Source organism: Sinocyclocheilus anshuiensis, unplaced genomic scaffold (genome assembly GCF_001515605.1).
Source record: "Sinocyclocheilus anshuiensis isolate Anshui unplaced genomic scaffold, SAMN03320099.WGS_v1.1 scaffold1626, whole genome shotgun sequence".
NCBI classification, from domain to species: Eukaryota; Metazoa; Chordata; class Actinopteri; order Cypriniformes; family Cyprinidae; genus Sinocyclocheilus; species Sinocyclocheilus anshuiensis.
Window position 1 is genome coordinate 412,565 of NW_015547254.1, and position 16,309 is coordinate 428,873.

The 16,309-nt window shown below is 38.3% G+C and overlaps 1 protein-coding gene across 1 annotated transcript in view; it reads right to left on the reverse strand.

The window, feature by feature from the left end:
- The window catches only part of vipr1b (vasoactive intestinal peptide receptor 1b), a 62,733-nt gene that overhangs the window by 34,103 nt on the left and 12,321 nt on the right, over window positions 1-16,309 (reverse strand). The window contains exons 2-3 of the mRNA XM_016503713.1: window positions 9,620-9,710; window positions 2,549-2,659 (exon numbers count right to left, since the gene is read on the reverse strand). Of these exons, the coding sequence (XP_016359199.1) occupies window positions 2,549-2,659; window positions 9,620-9,710 (202 nt within the window). The remainder of the gene's footprint in view (window positions 1-2,548; window positions 2,660-9,619; window positions 9,711-16,309) is intronic.

The following is a 16,309-nucleotide window of genomic DNA, read 5'->3' on the forward strand; positions in this document are numbered from 1 at the left end:
GCGCTTTGCCGTTTTTAAGACCTGGGACAGTCTTGCACACTTACTTCCTGTCGCGCGCATGCGCTCTCAAGTGGCCAAGACCACAAGTGTGGGTATTTGGACAAGGGGCAAATTAGCTCCTACTCCGGAGCAGGGTCTAACCAGCACAACTGGTACTACCCGTGACGTAAGTAGACATTGATTGGCCAAACGGGTACGAAAACGCCCTCTCCCGCCATGATTTAAAACGCCGTGTAAACATACTGTAAACATTGTGTCAACTTATTTCGCAAGTATGGAAAACAGCGATAGATGGACGGACGCTGAAGTGCAGGCACTTGTAGCAAATGTAGAACTGCCAGTTGTTGTTGGAGATTCTTAGTCCTCCTTTCCGTTCTTTCAATCGCTTTACGTATACGTCGACATTCCATGTCCATTATTGTGAAACCCGCGAGACACAACAAAAACACAGCTCCGATCACAGCGTCCTCCATCCTCCTGTTGTTAACATTGTTCTTCTTTGTTTCTGTTGTTGAACGCCGCGTACAAATGACGTCGCTGTCGACCGGCTTACGTCACTTCCTAGTACACACTGTCGGTGCGAATGTAACCCTTTAAATGGTACTGGGAAATAATTCGCGCAAAATCGTCCCAGTACTTTAGTACTGTACATTTAGTTCTGGAACTAAAGCGGTGCGAAAGGCCCTTTGGTTGCTAACAACACAGATTTATGTTTGAGTCATCAGCACTGGCTCTTCATCATCACAACAATGATCAAACATCAAATGATCAGTCATCAAACTCATTTCTCCAATGTTCTTTTAGCCTAGAAATGTCACTGGTGTGAAAACTCTCTCAAACAGCTCTCTCACACAGCCTTTAAACAAAGGGCTACGTCTTCTATCCAGACTGCTAGCTAGGAACCACTATGACCACATAGTGGTCCACTTTCAACAGTTCTATGTAACTAGCTGCTGCACGAATAAGCAGTTGAAAAAAATGAAAGGACATTTCAAACAAAAATCACGAAATCTTACATTCTCACAGCTGGTCATTTCTAAGGTGCTCAGTGTGTTCAAAAATAATTGCTGAAATCCAGAGCTCCTCAAAGCAGATGTGCTCTCTTTTTCAAACCTCTTTCATCACTGCAGAAACACTTTTTATCCTCCAACACAGACTGTATTTCCATTATATGGAATCAACATTGGTTTCCATTAGATTGTACATTCTGCATTACACATGGACATTTTTGCAAATCTAGACGTATCTACAACATTGCAGATTTTGATGAATGTTACTTTCAACAGTTAATCTACAATAGAGCTACAGTTTACATTTACGGCTGAATTCAAAAGTCTGAGGCTACTGGTATAAATAAAATGCTTTTATTTTGCCTTTACAAATTATAATGCCTATTATCACTATTAAAATAATGTAAGTGTTTTTTAATATTTCTTTTGTTAAAATCCTACAGCTTTCGGTTTATGTCCATAATTTTTGAAATCCAGATTTTCACTATAGTGATCTCAGACACGAATATGCCAAATAACATATAGGTATAACATAAAGGACTATTTGTTAATAAATGAACAGATTAAAAATGCATATGCACATCTCCTACAATCAGAATGTAGTTTGAATCAATGATTGAGAGTGCATCATATGAAAAAAAAAATGTTAGCAAGACTGAATGGAATAGACATCTGGGAGAAATGTATTAAGATTTCAGAAGAAGAATGATTTTCAACACATTATTATTATTATTATTTATTTTATTGTGCCTGTTCTGTTAACCTCTGTTTGTATTGCGTTTATGTTATGTATAAGGAAACCCAATAAAAAAAATAATTTTTTTTTTTTATAAAACTAGGCTAAATATAAATTTCTAGAACTTTGCACTAAGACATCCTTTGTAAAACAGGATAATATATGTCTGTTGAACTTTGGTTGCTGACAGACTTTTAATGAGTTTAATTAATAGTTTCTGGTGGGATGGGACTGAGACAGAATTCTCAGATAAACAAGTGTGACCTAATGGCAGTACATACTCAGTCAATGAGTCTGATTTGCCTCCTAATGAATTAGCCATTCCATCCACTCAGAGCAGCAGTTCTGCATATATAGTTCTGACCCCCAGTCACCAGTTGTATTGCATTTATATATACTATACAAGATTGCATTGTCTATAATTAGTTTAATGTCTGAAATAACTAAATTCCTTTAATCATATTTCATTCTATGAAATAATGTTTCTAGCCACTTGTACATTCATGACAACATACCACTAAAATCTAGTTTTCTAGAGGGGAAAATTAGATTTTGCCTTGAGAAGTCTGATATCAAAGAAACTACTCTAGTGAATATGTGGGAGTTTCAGATTAGCTTCTGAACAACTTCAGACACTGAAGTGCCTTGAAACACTTGCTTTTGCATCGATGTTACAGCCCATGACAGCCCATGACTGAGGCTGACAAAATGACAAAAGACACTGCACTTTTCTTTGAGAGTTACAGCTGTTGCTTAATGCCTAGAAGTTCATCAAAGTATTTTGATGGTGATTTCAACTTACCCTCATGAAGATCAGAGAAGTGTCTGAAGTAATTTGGACATGGAATAACCACATGTTCCCCAACTTTGGCTGATGGCCAGCAAGCAATAATATCCCACATCCCTTTGCAGCCTGGCAAAAGAATAAAGAACAGTGCTTAGCATTAACTCAATATAATATTACTCAATATAACCCTCCTGATGTTGTACAAAAGCATAAAACATAATTTAGATTTGAGTATAACTAACTACTGTATGTATTAAGAATACTTTCTATACATATTGGTAACACTTTAAATTTATATTTTGATAAATTGATGACACTAACATCCTGCAGAATTTTTTTTACAAATTCATTAGTCTAGAACACTGTCTAAATTTAACTGAGGTTTATTTAAAAGTAACATGAGGGTTCTAAAACTCCCACTTCCCTCATCCTTCAGTTGGATACCTGTAAGCACAATAAACTGAGATACGGTATCAGCTTATTGCTTTTCCCGTAATATTTTGAATATTTATGGCGTTCCTCATGCCCCCAGAATGCATCTGTCTGATTCATGAGGCAAGGTGAGTTGGCTCTTGACTGTGAATGCGGAAAAATGACAGCTAGTTTATCTTATTCATCCTCTCCAAGCTACAGAGGAATATTGCAGAAGCAAGTGGCCTGTTTAAAAATTCACCTCATTTAGGCACTAGGTATTGTCAGGGTTGGGGATGAAGGATGGAGCGAGGACTCAATTATGCAGAGGTTAGGGCTTTTTATTAACATAAAACAAAACCAACAACAAAAACTACCCCGTGGGGGAAAAACAGGCTGGCAAGACTGGGCAAGGCAGGATCTTGGCAAGACACGACAGGACACATCCAGGGAGATAGGGTGACGAACTGACCCAGGACTGCAAACACAGGGAGAATAAATGGAGAGCAAATGAGGAGGGTAACGAGGGAACACATGTGGGGCAAATTAACCAATAATCAGGTAACAAGATGGGTGGGGTCAAGACAATTGACATGAGAGCACATGGCACACAGGAAACAAAGACAAAAGCCATGTGCTCACACAAAACAAAACACAAGCACATCGCGAGTGTCCGGACCCCGAAAACGAAAACGAAACTCAAGACCTGAGTGCCGGGATCTGAACACCATGCTCCAACATGAAACAGTACACGCAGACGAGAGCACACGGCTCGAGCACTCTCGAAGCCGCACGCTCACATGAAAACAATGACATGACGGGAGTGTCAGGGCTCTGTCACAAAACCATGAATTACACTAGACCGAAGTGACAGAACCCTGACAGGTATATGCATGTGAGGATGGGTCAGCACATAGATTGTAGACATTTAAATTTAATCATCACAGGATTGCGGTTTAAATTGAAATCAGATACATGTTCAAGTCCAGCTGCTGAAAGCTGCTTATGTTTAAACACACTGACTAGGGAACTCTGAAGAGAAAATGTACTGTAGAATGTACTGTCTTGGCTACTAATTCTGGGCTAATAATACAGGTTAGCTCTACAGGTTTAGTTCAACTTCAAATGCTGTTGTTGAATAGAACTGGTGTAAAAATGAAGGAAAAACCATTTTACAAAATGGAAAACCACATTATTTTTGAAGGATAAGGGAAATGGTAATCTGTGTCTCAATGTTTAGATTCAGTGACTGAAGCTCATGAAAGGCATGTGATTGCATCCTGATGCTCATGAAACCAATCTTGAATGAGTTCAGCAGCATTTTCACCTAAAATATAGGGGGAGGGAACAGTGTTTGCACTATAGGATGTATTTGGTTTTGCAAATTGCCCTCCTTGACCATTATACAACCCAAAAGAAGAATCATTCCACTTAATGTCTTCCAAAAGATGGCTGCCAATACACTACAGCTCATCTGTCAGTGTGTAACAGTTACCTACAGATGGGCTGTACATGAGGGCATCTTATTTCCAAAACAAAATCATTCAGGTGTAGATCTTGCACCAGTTTACAGTACACTGTATATGTTTGCTTTGCAAATAAGTGGTTAGTGAATGGCACCTAACCTGTATGCCATAAATTCTGCTTTTTCAGAGTTCACATTGTATAACTTATGATGCAATTCAGTAGTAATTTTTAAAGGGGTCATATAATGCGATTCCAAGTTGTCCTTTCTCTTTGGAGTCTTACAAGCTCTTGGTATATAAAGAAGATCTGTAAAGTTGCAAAGACTAAAGTCTCAAATCCAAAGAGATATTCTTTATAAAAGTTAAGAGTCAACCACGCCTACCTAAAACGCCTCGTTCTAACACGCCCCCACATATCTATGTCACTATGCGGAAATATTAGCATAATGCCGCCCAAATGTGCACGCAAAGAAAGAAGGTGTGGTTTCAGGAACAGCAATAGTGTTGATGCAGCCATGTCAGGGAGACGGTGTGTGTTTCAGTGCGAAAGCAAAAGCACTTTATTTGGCCTTCCGGAAGTAGATGCAATTAGGAATCATTGGTTAAGATTTATTTACAACAGAACAGCACAACCCAGATGTTCGAATTTGTGCAACTCATTTTATGGACACAGTTTTTTTAACCTAGAAGAGTACAAGGCTGGCTGTGCACAAAGGCTATTTCCCAAAAAAAAAAAAGGGTAAATTCCAACTTTGCTATGACAGTCTGGCGCTTCTGAATCAGCGACTGTAAGTATGTTTTGTTATTAGTTTAAGTATTTGCTATTGACTGTTCAAATGTGGAGTTTTGCGCAGCGCAGAGTAACGCGTCGTGTGTGTGTGTGTGAGGAGAACAGGGTCACATCACAGGAGAGTGAACTGCCTGTCAGAAATCATAGCACGTCAGCTGTCTTAACCGCAGTTTGTCTACTGCATCATCACTGTGTCGGTCACGCGACTCTGTTGCCCTTTTGGGCTTGAACTGATGGTAAAACTAACGACATTATTAACTGTCTTGATATTTACTTTGAGAGCTGAAGCTCGCGATTATGGTAAGGGGCGTTACATTTCCGACGCGTGCTTGTGGTGTTCGGCCAATCCCAATGCACTGGTTCAGCTGGCCAATCAGAGCAGACTGCGCTTGTCAAAGGAGGGGGCTTTGTTGAAAACTACGTGTTTGAGAGAGGCGGGGCATAGAGGACCTACAATAATGTACAGTATTTGAAAAATAATGTTTTTTGAACATTAAAGCATGTTAACATTCTGTTACACCAAATACACAAAATAATGATCTTTAAAACAGCATCATATGACCCCTTTAAGGCTGGATATTTTTTGTGCCATGTTCAACATTACGCCAAATAAATTCATGTTATTGATACTTTCATGTTATTAAAAATTCTACACATCAAGATAGAATCCATTTCTAACTGCAATAACTATCAAAAATCCCAGCAGACCTTTGAAGATTTACATAGATTGTTAAAAAATTCCCTCTAGATTAATTAGCTACCAAGCTTCTTATCCTTAAACCTTGAGAACCAATCCTATCAATTAATGCCTAAATATTCTTTACCTAAGAAAAAAAAATCTACCGCTTTATTTTTTATTCTGTAGCTCAACTGGTGCTAGCAACACCAAGGTCATTGGTTTCAATGCACAAACTAAAAAACAATGTACACCAGGAATGCACTGTAATTCATGTTGGATAAAAGCGTCTGCCAAGTGAATAAACAGAAATGTAAACTATTGTTTAAACCAGGGGTGTCAAACTCAATTCCTGGAGGGCCGGAGACATGCAGATGCAATATTTGTAACTTAAATAAGTAATAATAAAATAAAGAGACAGTTATTTAACAATATGTTAAGGAGTAGTAACATTTGTACAGTCTTACAGTTACAACTGGCCCTTTGATGGCAGCCATAATGTTGGCTCCGGCCCTCCAGGAATTGAGTTTGACACCCCTGGTTTAAACGTTTGTGTCACGATCACCAGCTGGTGTGCCCTTGATAGCCACCAGAGGGCACTCCATCCCATACCTTTACCACTCTGTCCTGGACTACATTTCCCATAACCCATTGCCCAGACTCATCATGCCTGATTATTTTCACCTGTTGCTCATTACCTCTGCCTATACAAGCTTGGTGTTTTCAGTCACTTTTTGTGAAGTCTTGAATTTGTCATGCTTCATCTCTTAGCCCTGGTATTCTGGTTCTCTGTTTTTTTTTTGTTTACTTCAGCCTGGTTTCCTTTGCTTTCCTGTGTTTTCTGCTTTGTTCTTGCTTTTGGTTTGTCTCATAGTGTCATGACCTTTGCCTGTTACTTCAACTATGATTGTGGATTACCCTTTAATAAACTACTTCACTTGGATCCTCAGCCTTTGTGTCCCCATGCAGCTATGACAGTTTGGGCTTAGTAAGACTTTCTTTTTTTCTTTTTTTTTTAAAGAAATTAATCCTTTTATTCAGTGAGGATGCAAATAAATAAATGTATCAAAAGTTACAGAAAAAACATTTATAATGTTACAAGACAAATGTTGTTCATTTGAATCTTCTGGTCATCAAAGAATCCTGAAAGAAGTCACAGCAGCACAACTGTTTTCAACATGGATAAATGTTTCTTGAGCAGCAAATCAGCATATAAGAAAGATTTTTGAAGGATCATGTGACACCAAAGACTGGAGTAATGGCTGCTGAAAATTCAGCATTGGGAATAAATTACATTTTAAAATATATTAAAATAGAAAAAAAATGTAATATTTCACAGCATTCATTTTTTTACTGTAGTCTTGATCAAATAAACAAGAGACTCTTTTAAAAAATTGTACTGACTTTTGAACTGCTGCAAATTAACCAAAATACTTGCTAGGGTATTTTGGGTGGTTGGTAGGGCGTTGTTAAGTGGTTGCTAAGCTATTCTTGGTAGTTGCTGGGGTGTCTTCAAGGGTTGTTATGGAATTAAGTTGTTTTGGGTGGTTGCTAGAGAGCTGTTCTTAACTTGTAGTTTACGGATATAGCTGATATAGGTTTCTGGCCTGGCCTCGATGGTCCATCCCAATCCAAACAGACATTTGATATACGAAAAGCCTAGTTATATCACATCAAAAGACACTGGAAAAATGCAAGTAAAAAGAGTTTTTTTTAAAACTCAAGTCTATCTTAGAACAATACACATGGACACTACAGGGCTTTCACTTCAAACAGTTGCATGAAATGCTTGTGGGCACAACAGATCCTTTCATTCATCCCACTCTTTGTCCATGATGGGGGTCTGACTTTTACAGCTGCCTTCCACTTCAAAAAAATGCCTTTCATGCCTGATTGCCAGTTCGCCTCGTAAACCTGAAGAATGAGTCAGTGGAGGATAACCTACTTCATACCTCAAAGGAGCTTCCAGATAATTGTAGATATCTGTGCAGTGCAATGGTCCCTCGACCCTTTGCTGAAAATCCAAAATAATCAGCTAGGCTGATGAATCAGTATTTTGTCAGAACGCTTGTGCATGATACATCTCATTGATGAGGATGATGGTAATTTTATTTTTTTTTTACATATATTCAAATCATTGGATGGATGAAGCATTTTTCATTCATAATGATTATATAATAAATTGCATATGTACTCTAATAATAGTAATAATAATAATAATAATTTATATATTTTGTATATATGTGATTTTATTTTATTGTTAATATTATGTTAATATAAGTATTCAAATACCTTCTAATACTTCAATATTTTTTAAAATATAGCCTAGCTTCCCCCATAGTGATTGAAGGATTTTACTAAACTTTATTTATTTATAAAGATTTTTCTACAAAGTAAATATGCACATATGCATATGTAACAAACTTAACGTCTCCCACAATCTCATTTGCATAAGAAATTGTCGCGTGACAAATCTGCATTTTGGTGGATAATAGACTATAGTATAATGCTTGCCTGTGGCATAAAATGATATTCAGTGTTTTTAACAACGTACATGAACTGCAGAGAAATCCAGAGACAACGGTAAAACTCAGATGAAGATGTCAGTGACGTGCTTGATGACTCCAGACCCGGACGATCAGATAAAGGTGATCCACAGGACGCCGCCGTTTTAGTGGCTCAGTGTTCTAATTTTATGCATACAATTTACATCCAAATATTATTAATTTACCCAGAACAAAACCTATAAATAGATTTTAGAATATAAACTGTTTATCATCTATTTTCAGTAAGACTAAATAGAAAGTGTGCGCCTGCCATTGTGCGTTAACTTGAATCAAGCCCAACAAATGTCTGTTTTAAAAACAGTGGATGAGTAATTCACTCCTTGATTTGCTTAAAATAAAACCCTCTTTTGAGATAGTTTTGACAGACATGTTTATTGTGCATTATTTTCAACATGTTCATTGCTAAGTTTAGTGTGGCAAAATAGAAGTGTAGCTGTAATTCACTTGCAATGTATCTGGTTGCCATGACAACCTCACACACTTGCTGCTACGGCTGCTCTGTAATCAGAGTGTGAATTTGTAGATTTACTATAGCAAAACTAAAATGTGTTTAAAAGTGCAAACTGACCAAATTGACCAGTTTGGTTTGGCACCCCAAGCTCAAACGTCAAGCTGAGCTTATTTCAGAAATCATTCTAATATGCTGATTTGGTGCTATTATTAATATCAGTGTGAAACACAGTCTGTTTAATGTTGTTGTGGAAACCGTAATATGTTTTAATTTTTCAGGATTTTTTGATGAATAGAATGTTTTCAGCATTTGTTTGAAATACATAATTTTGTAGCATTGCAAATGCCTTCACTGTCACTTTTAACAAATTTAATGCATCCATGCTGAATAAAAGTATTGATTTAATTCAATAACAGAATTCTGTATGTATACACATACACCTTTTTTCTAAATTTTCACTGCTGTGTCATTTTCACCACATATCAAAGGAAGTGTTGTATTTAACAGCATTCGGTTATTTCTTATTACTATAAAAACTACAGTTTACTAGATCTACTAGATTTTTTTCCACTCAAACAAATTCTAGATATGAATGTAAATGCATTTTGTTTTTGGCCCTGTTTTAGCACCAAATATTAGCTCTCTGTGATCTACAGTTACATCAATGCAAAATTGTTTATTGACTGTGAAAATGGCACAGAGCAACGCTATTTTGTGAATATCACCTGATGTGACGTTTCCTGCTGTTTTATTCTCGCACCTCGCTCTTGCCAGCTCAATCTCATTTACCACGTCACACATGTGAACAGCACCAACCTGCAAAAGAGACAGCAAGAGACAGAGAGAGAAAGAGAACATTTCAGTTGTTCAACCACAGCACAACCTTCAAAGCTTCAATCTCTTTCGTCTCAGTGATTCACCACAATATTATTCTCAGTAAAGTACTTTAAGATGTCAGCTTTCATCTTGTAAGGCTTTCATTTCATATGCATATTTATGGATTGCATCAAAATGGGGGCTTATTTTGGCTAAATATTTACAACGAAGGTCTACTGGGAATTAGATCATCCACTGCTTGAAAAATCCACAAACTGAACTACTTATTAGAATTTTAGCTTGCCATACACCATTCTTATTGACAATCTGACAGTCCAATGTACAACTATACGCTAGCGGCAAACGGACAAAAGACCATCGTTGCACTGTGGAGATGATATCATGCCTGTAGGGGAGAAAAGGAGCGTGGGGCCAGTGAGTAATCGCCGGATTGCTCACTGATGTCCACTGCTGATGACAAATTCATGCTGACAGTCAGTGGCAGACAGCCTCCGGGTCAATAAGAACGTGAAAGTCCAACGAACAGCTTGAGAAGGTCAATGAAGACATGGTGCCAGGGAAGAGAGGTGTAATGGACAGGGCCGACTGAATCCCGGCCTATAGTGTTAATAATGCTGTATGTGTGTGGGTGTCTGTTTCATGGTCTTTGATTGTGCAGTGTTTATTGTCTCGAGTTAGCATCTAAGTGTACTTCTGTTTGGTATATTTGTGCGTGGGCCTGGATTTGTGTGTGTCTGTGCATTTCAATTCGAACAACAGGTTTGTGAGAAATGGAAAGAGTTTGATTTCAAGCACTTCTGCTGAGATCAGTACTGGTTAAGCACTACTGCCACTCACATGAATGGAAATAATAACCAAGTTTTCGCCATGTATTATAGACCTGGTTGGGCCAAATCACACCTGACCATGGACAAAAGCACTGAAGACATTTTCAAAATAAATAGATTTCAGTCAATGCCTTCATAACCAATTGATGGTGGAAAAAGTAGTGTGGTGTTGGAAAGAAAGGTCCCTTATGCTCACTAAGGCTGCATTTAATTGATCAAAAATATAGTAAAAACAGTAATATGTTTTGGTTTTTTTTCAAATCTAAAATAACTGTTTTCTGTTTGAATATATTTTAAAATGTTATTTATTTCTGTGATGGCAAAGCTGGATTTTCAGCGTCATTTCTCCAGTCTTCAGTGTCCTGATCACATGATCCTTCAGAAATCATTTTAGTATGCTGATTAATTCTTATTAATACTAAACACATTTTTTAAATGTTTTTGTGGAAGCTGTAATACATTTTTTCAGGATTTTTTGATGAATAGAAAGTTCAAAAGAGCAGCATTTATTTGAAATATAAAAGTTGTGTAACATTGCAAATGTTTTACTGTCACTTTTAACCAATTTCATTCATTCATGCTGCATGCTGTATTTATTTATTTCAATATAAAAGTATTTATTTCAATATAACAGAATTCTGTATGTATACAAATATATAAAAAAATCTTAATTTTTACTGCTGTGTCATTTTTACCACATCAAATGAAGTGTTGTATTAAACAGCATTCAGTAACTGACATTGTATTTTTTACATTTTTGGAATTAATTGGCCAATTCCTTCATCTTGCTAAGGCTAATTTCACTTTTTGTGTATCAAATATTATTTTCACACATTTTGACAAAATTACAACTTGACTGGAAATGGAGCAGAATAAAAAGATTCTTTAGGACAGTCATAAAAATACATTTCAAACAATAAATAATGAAAATTAATTATATATTTACAATAAATACATAAATATAGCTTATTTCACTATAAGATTACTTTCATCTTAAATATAAAGTATAAAAGTGTCAAAAGTATAAAATCTTTAAATTGGAAAGGAAAGGGGAAAAACAAAAGAGTCAATGTTGATTTCAGGGCTCTTTCATATGAATTCAACTGACCATATCACAAACAGTTTAAGTGAAAATCCACAAAAAGTAAACCATTGTTTCAAAATATCTTGAAGAGAATCCCTGTAATGAAGTCTGCCTGCTCTGTGACACTGTCAATAACATCCAAATGATGGAGCTGCATTTTATGATAAATATTTAGGAGAAGAGCAGCAGAAATGATGCTGAAAATATAGGCGCTATTTTTACTCAGTTTCAGCTGTCACTCTCCCGGTACTTTGGTGCATGGATAATAGGGTCAGCTCAGTGAGAGGCTGCTTCACTGCCATCATCAGTCATGCGTGCACCTATAATCCCCACCAGCTGAAGATTCCATCACACTTTTTATTGCATCATCTGACCTCATGTGGCTTAAAACAATGTAAAAATAGGAGTGGAAGAGAAGAATACACACAAAAAAACCCTTGGAACAACACTGTAAATGTAGTTACCTTTGGTTAATAATTGCCTTCCTAGTTTTAAATGTGCTAGTCAAGGTTGGTAACATCATTTGTTTCCTGGAAACAAATAATAAAATGCTGGTTTACATTAGATAAGTTTCTATATAGCTTCTCCATCTGAGGACAAAGAAGCCATTTAGAGGTTGTTTACAATGATTTGCCTAAATTACAATAACAGTGTGCTATTCGTCTGATTATAAATCTGCCAAATTTCTGCAAATATTTCCTCTCAGAGTTACACCAGATAATGGAGGTGCATTCCTCCTTACTCTGCATTGGCGTACTCATCAGGTGCAGGGTCCATTGCGTGTGAAAATGACCCAATAAAGCAGTGGGTCAGGCATGGGGGTGATCGCTGATGCATTCCTGGCGAAGAGCAAACGCTCAGCTTCACATATTTGTGTTTATGCTCAAATTATTTGCGAGAGTTCAACTATGTAAGTGGATTCGCTGCTGCAAAATCCAGCTTAGGCTGGATTGCTGTGTTTTGGAACATGATAGCAGGTCTAAGCTGGTCATTAGCTGGTCCAAGCCTTGTGTTTTTACACATTTTTTTCTCAAGCAGCTCATTTCCAAAACTATCAGCACATAATCCGCCTCTCATTGGATATGTCTAGCCTACACTGGTTTAAGATGATCTAGCTGGTCTCCCAGCCTGGCCAAACAAGAGTTTGGCTAGTTTAGTTGGTTGGCCAGCAGGTCTCAAAGCTAAAAAACCATTAAACAAAACCAGCTTTGGAGACCATAAAACCACTCGTTTACGTAGTTTAAAATGTTTTTTTTCCAGGAATGGAGACAGACCTTATTAACACTAAAGAAGTCAGTCTGTGAAGGTGTCTCTGCAGTCAACACTTCTCTTTTAGCTTTGATAAAAGAGTATATTCTTTCTAAGAATCTTAAAAGTCTTTATGGGTGGTATTGATCTATTTATTTAATGTCAGCCATGCTTTTCAGTGGCATTTGAGAGAAAGAGACAGAAGGGCGAGGGCTTGTTCTTTGAACAATGACCATGCGGTGACTTAGACCTAGACCTTGGCGACAGAACATCAACCTCACAGCTTCTAATTTGCACACCAAATGAGAAGCACACCAGGAAAAAAGTATTGCCATATTAGAAATTAAATTAAATTAAATTAATAACTAAATAACTAAATAAATGTCTCTGGACTTTTTATATGCATTAAATCTCTGTAAATAAAACATTTTATTAGTTTCACAAGGTTGTCAAGGTTCTTAACATAAAAAATACATTAAAAAATGCATGCTGTTTTCATTGAGATTAATTTGGTCCATATTTGTGTCACTATTAGACAATCAAATTATTGATCACTAATCAGTCATTATTAGATTAGTAAAAGCAATTAAAAATGCTTATTACTCTCCTCTATGGACTCCTTGATTCTGATTGGTCAAACTTGGCATCGTGCAGTTTAATATAATGGTGACTAAAAAGCATAACGGACCAATTTCCTACATAATTTTGCTAGTTTCATTCCTCTCATATAATTCTGTAGTTTCTTATCATGTAATAAAATAATTCAACTCAAAAAAACATTTTATGCCCTTTTTTTCATTTATTCGGAAAGTCGATGTAAAATTTGCAAGATAAAATATAGTCAGCAGGTCATTATTGCAAAATAAACCCCTTGGTGTTGGTACAAGACCTGATCACTTTATTTTGTGATAATGGCCAGCTAGATGCACTTTATCCCTTACATATTAACTGTTTAGTTTGTCAGTATCAAAATAATAAGACAGTAGGTCTGTGCATGCTTTGATCCAGCTCAAATCCTCAACTAATATTACTAAACACAGCACACAGTGCTGATACACACACACACAGCTGAGCTGAATAATGAAGTCCTGTGCCTCAGCTGACTTATCGGACCATCTGCTGACCTCTGGGGCGAACCTGCTACGCTCGTTCCTGAGCCAGATAACAGCGCCGTTCTTGTTCAAGCCTGTTAGTGTAAGTGCAGACAGCAGCAGCAGCAGATTCTGCACATAGTGAGAAAGTAACAAATGGCAAATTGGCAATCAGATGTTCCCGAAAACTGTCTAGTGTAGTGTTACAGAGCTGGCTGAGGAACACAGATTCCTTTACAACTTAAAGGTGATGTGACTATTTCATGACTATTTGGGAATACTTAACAGTACTTCGGCAGCAGTAATGTGCTGCCAGTGAACTATTTCTTCTAATTATTATGACTGCAGTTAAAGAGAACAGAAGTATCAAGTTACATTGGGACTTTTGTTTCATTGCCTTTCAAGTTAAAGTGCAGATGAACAGTTGTCATTTTATGTAATTTTACTCCTCGAAGAAAAAAATATTTTCTTTTATATTTTCAAAATTTAGATGGACACTGATTTTGTCAGCAGCATGGTCATTTAATTATCTGGTCAAATTGTGTTTTGATTTCTGAGCCAATATCAAGTAAAGGTGGAAATGGTCTTGTGGTGTGACTATCCTCTTCATGAATTCTTCATCAACCTCTTCATCAATTTTAAACATCAAATTTTAAAATGTATTTTGTAGTTTAGCATATTGGGAAACTACACAAAATATGTTAAATTAAATTAATTTGTCAAGAACATTTAAAACTTTTGAAATTAAAAATTTAAAAAGTTTGTATACACACACACACACATACACACACACAAACACACATTTTAAATTGCAGTTTTAAAATGTACTTTGTAGTTCCCTTTCAGTCGGTCACTCTCGACGTCACGTTGGTGACCGACGAATTGGGATCTCGCTTAGAGAGGCCAATCCACTTCAAGTGTAAACTAAACGAGCCAACGCACATTGGCATGCAATAATTGCATCCAGCTGCCGCTGATCACAGCATGAGCATAAAAAGGCAGCCGGTGCAACGCATACCAGTTTTTCGCTTTGGAGCCGAGCGACAACATCGTTCTGCTCCTAACAAACTGCATCGTGTGTGACAAGTCTAGCACGCTCTAGGGAGCTTCTTCTTTTGGCGGACGGTGCTTCAGTGGTGGTCGTTCCTGTGTCAAGTGGGTTGCGCATTTCAGGCTGCACTACCCCCTGTCGTGCTGCAAGCGGCCATTTCCCCTGTGCGTCTCAGCACCTAAAAGAGCATTTACCTGAAAGAGCCTATTTCTCTAAATGAGCTTACATGGGTGCGTCTTTGTAAAGACGACGGATTGTCTTTTTAAAGTTGCCGTTTCACCCGTGCGTTTCTGGATGCGGTCGGTACCTGGCGATGGTGATGATGGTCACCGCACACTCGGACCACTCTTCGGTCTGCCCACGAGCCACCCGAGTTGGGTCCCTGCATTCCTGCCCCACTGCGGGTACGGTGGTGGTTCCGCTGGTCCCGCTTGCATGGTATCTGGGTGCATGGCTAGCGCTACTCAGCCCGTCTCGCTGGCTTCTACGGACCATCAGCCTCTGCTGACGCAGAAACACATCTTCGGGTACATCCGTCCCCGAGACTGGTTTGCAGCGATCGACCTGAAGGATGCGTACATTCATGGGTCGATCCTTCCGCGCCACAGACCATTTCTGAGGTTCGCGTTCAAAAGACGTGCATATCAGTACAAGGTCCTGCCCTTCGGGCTGTCCCTGTCTCCCCATGTCTTCACGAAAGTTGCGGAGGGAGCTCTTGTTCCCCACAGAGAGCAGGGTGTTCGCATCCTCAACTATCTAGCAAACTCTGCAGAGGATCTCTTTTATCTGGAGTTGGATTCAGTCAAACAGACAGCACGCCTCACAGAGCACAGAGGATGGTCGGTGCTGTACTGCTTGAATTCATTCAAGGACAGGACCGCGGTCCCACTGAAACTATTTATTTAGTTACGGCATTATTTATTTGCGGCATATGGCAGCTGCAGCGTCAGTTACACTGCTGGGGCTGCTTCATATAAGACCGCTTCAGCACTGGCTTCATGGCCGAGTCCCGAGGTGGGTGTGGCAACGTGGCACTCACCAGGTCCAAGTTACACCGGCCTGTCGCCAAACCTTCACCCCGTGGTGCTGGTCTGAACGGACAACATGGCGACCGTTGCGTACGTCAACCGACAAGGTGGTCTGCGTTCCCGTCGCATGTCGCAACTCGCTGGGCACGCAGTGTGGACGGGCCCCCAACTGCACTGGCATATCAGTTGCCTAGAGTTGTTAGCCGTGCACGCCGTGCACCTCCGTCTGCAAGGGTGCTTAAGGGGCAA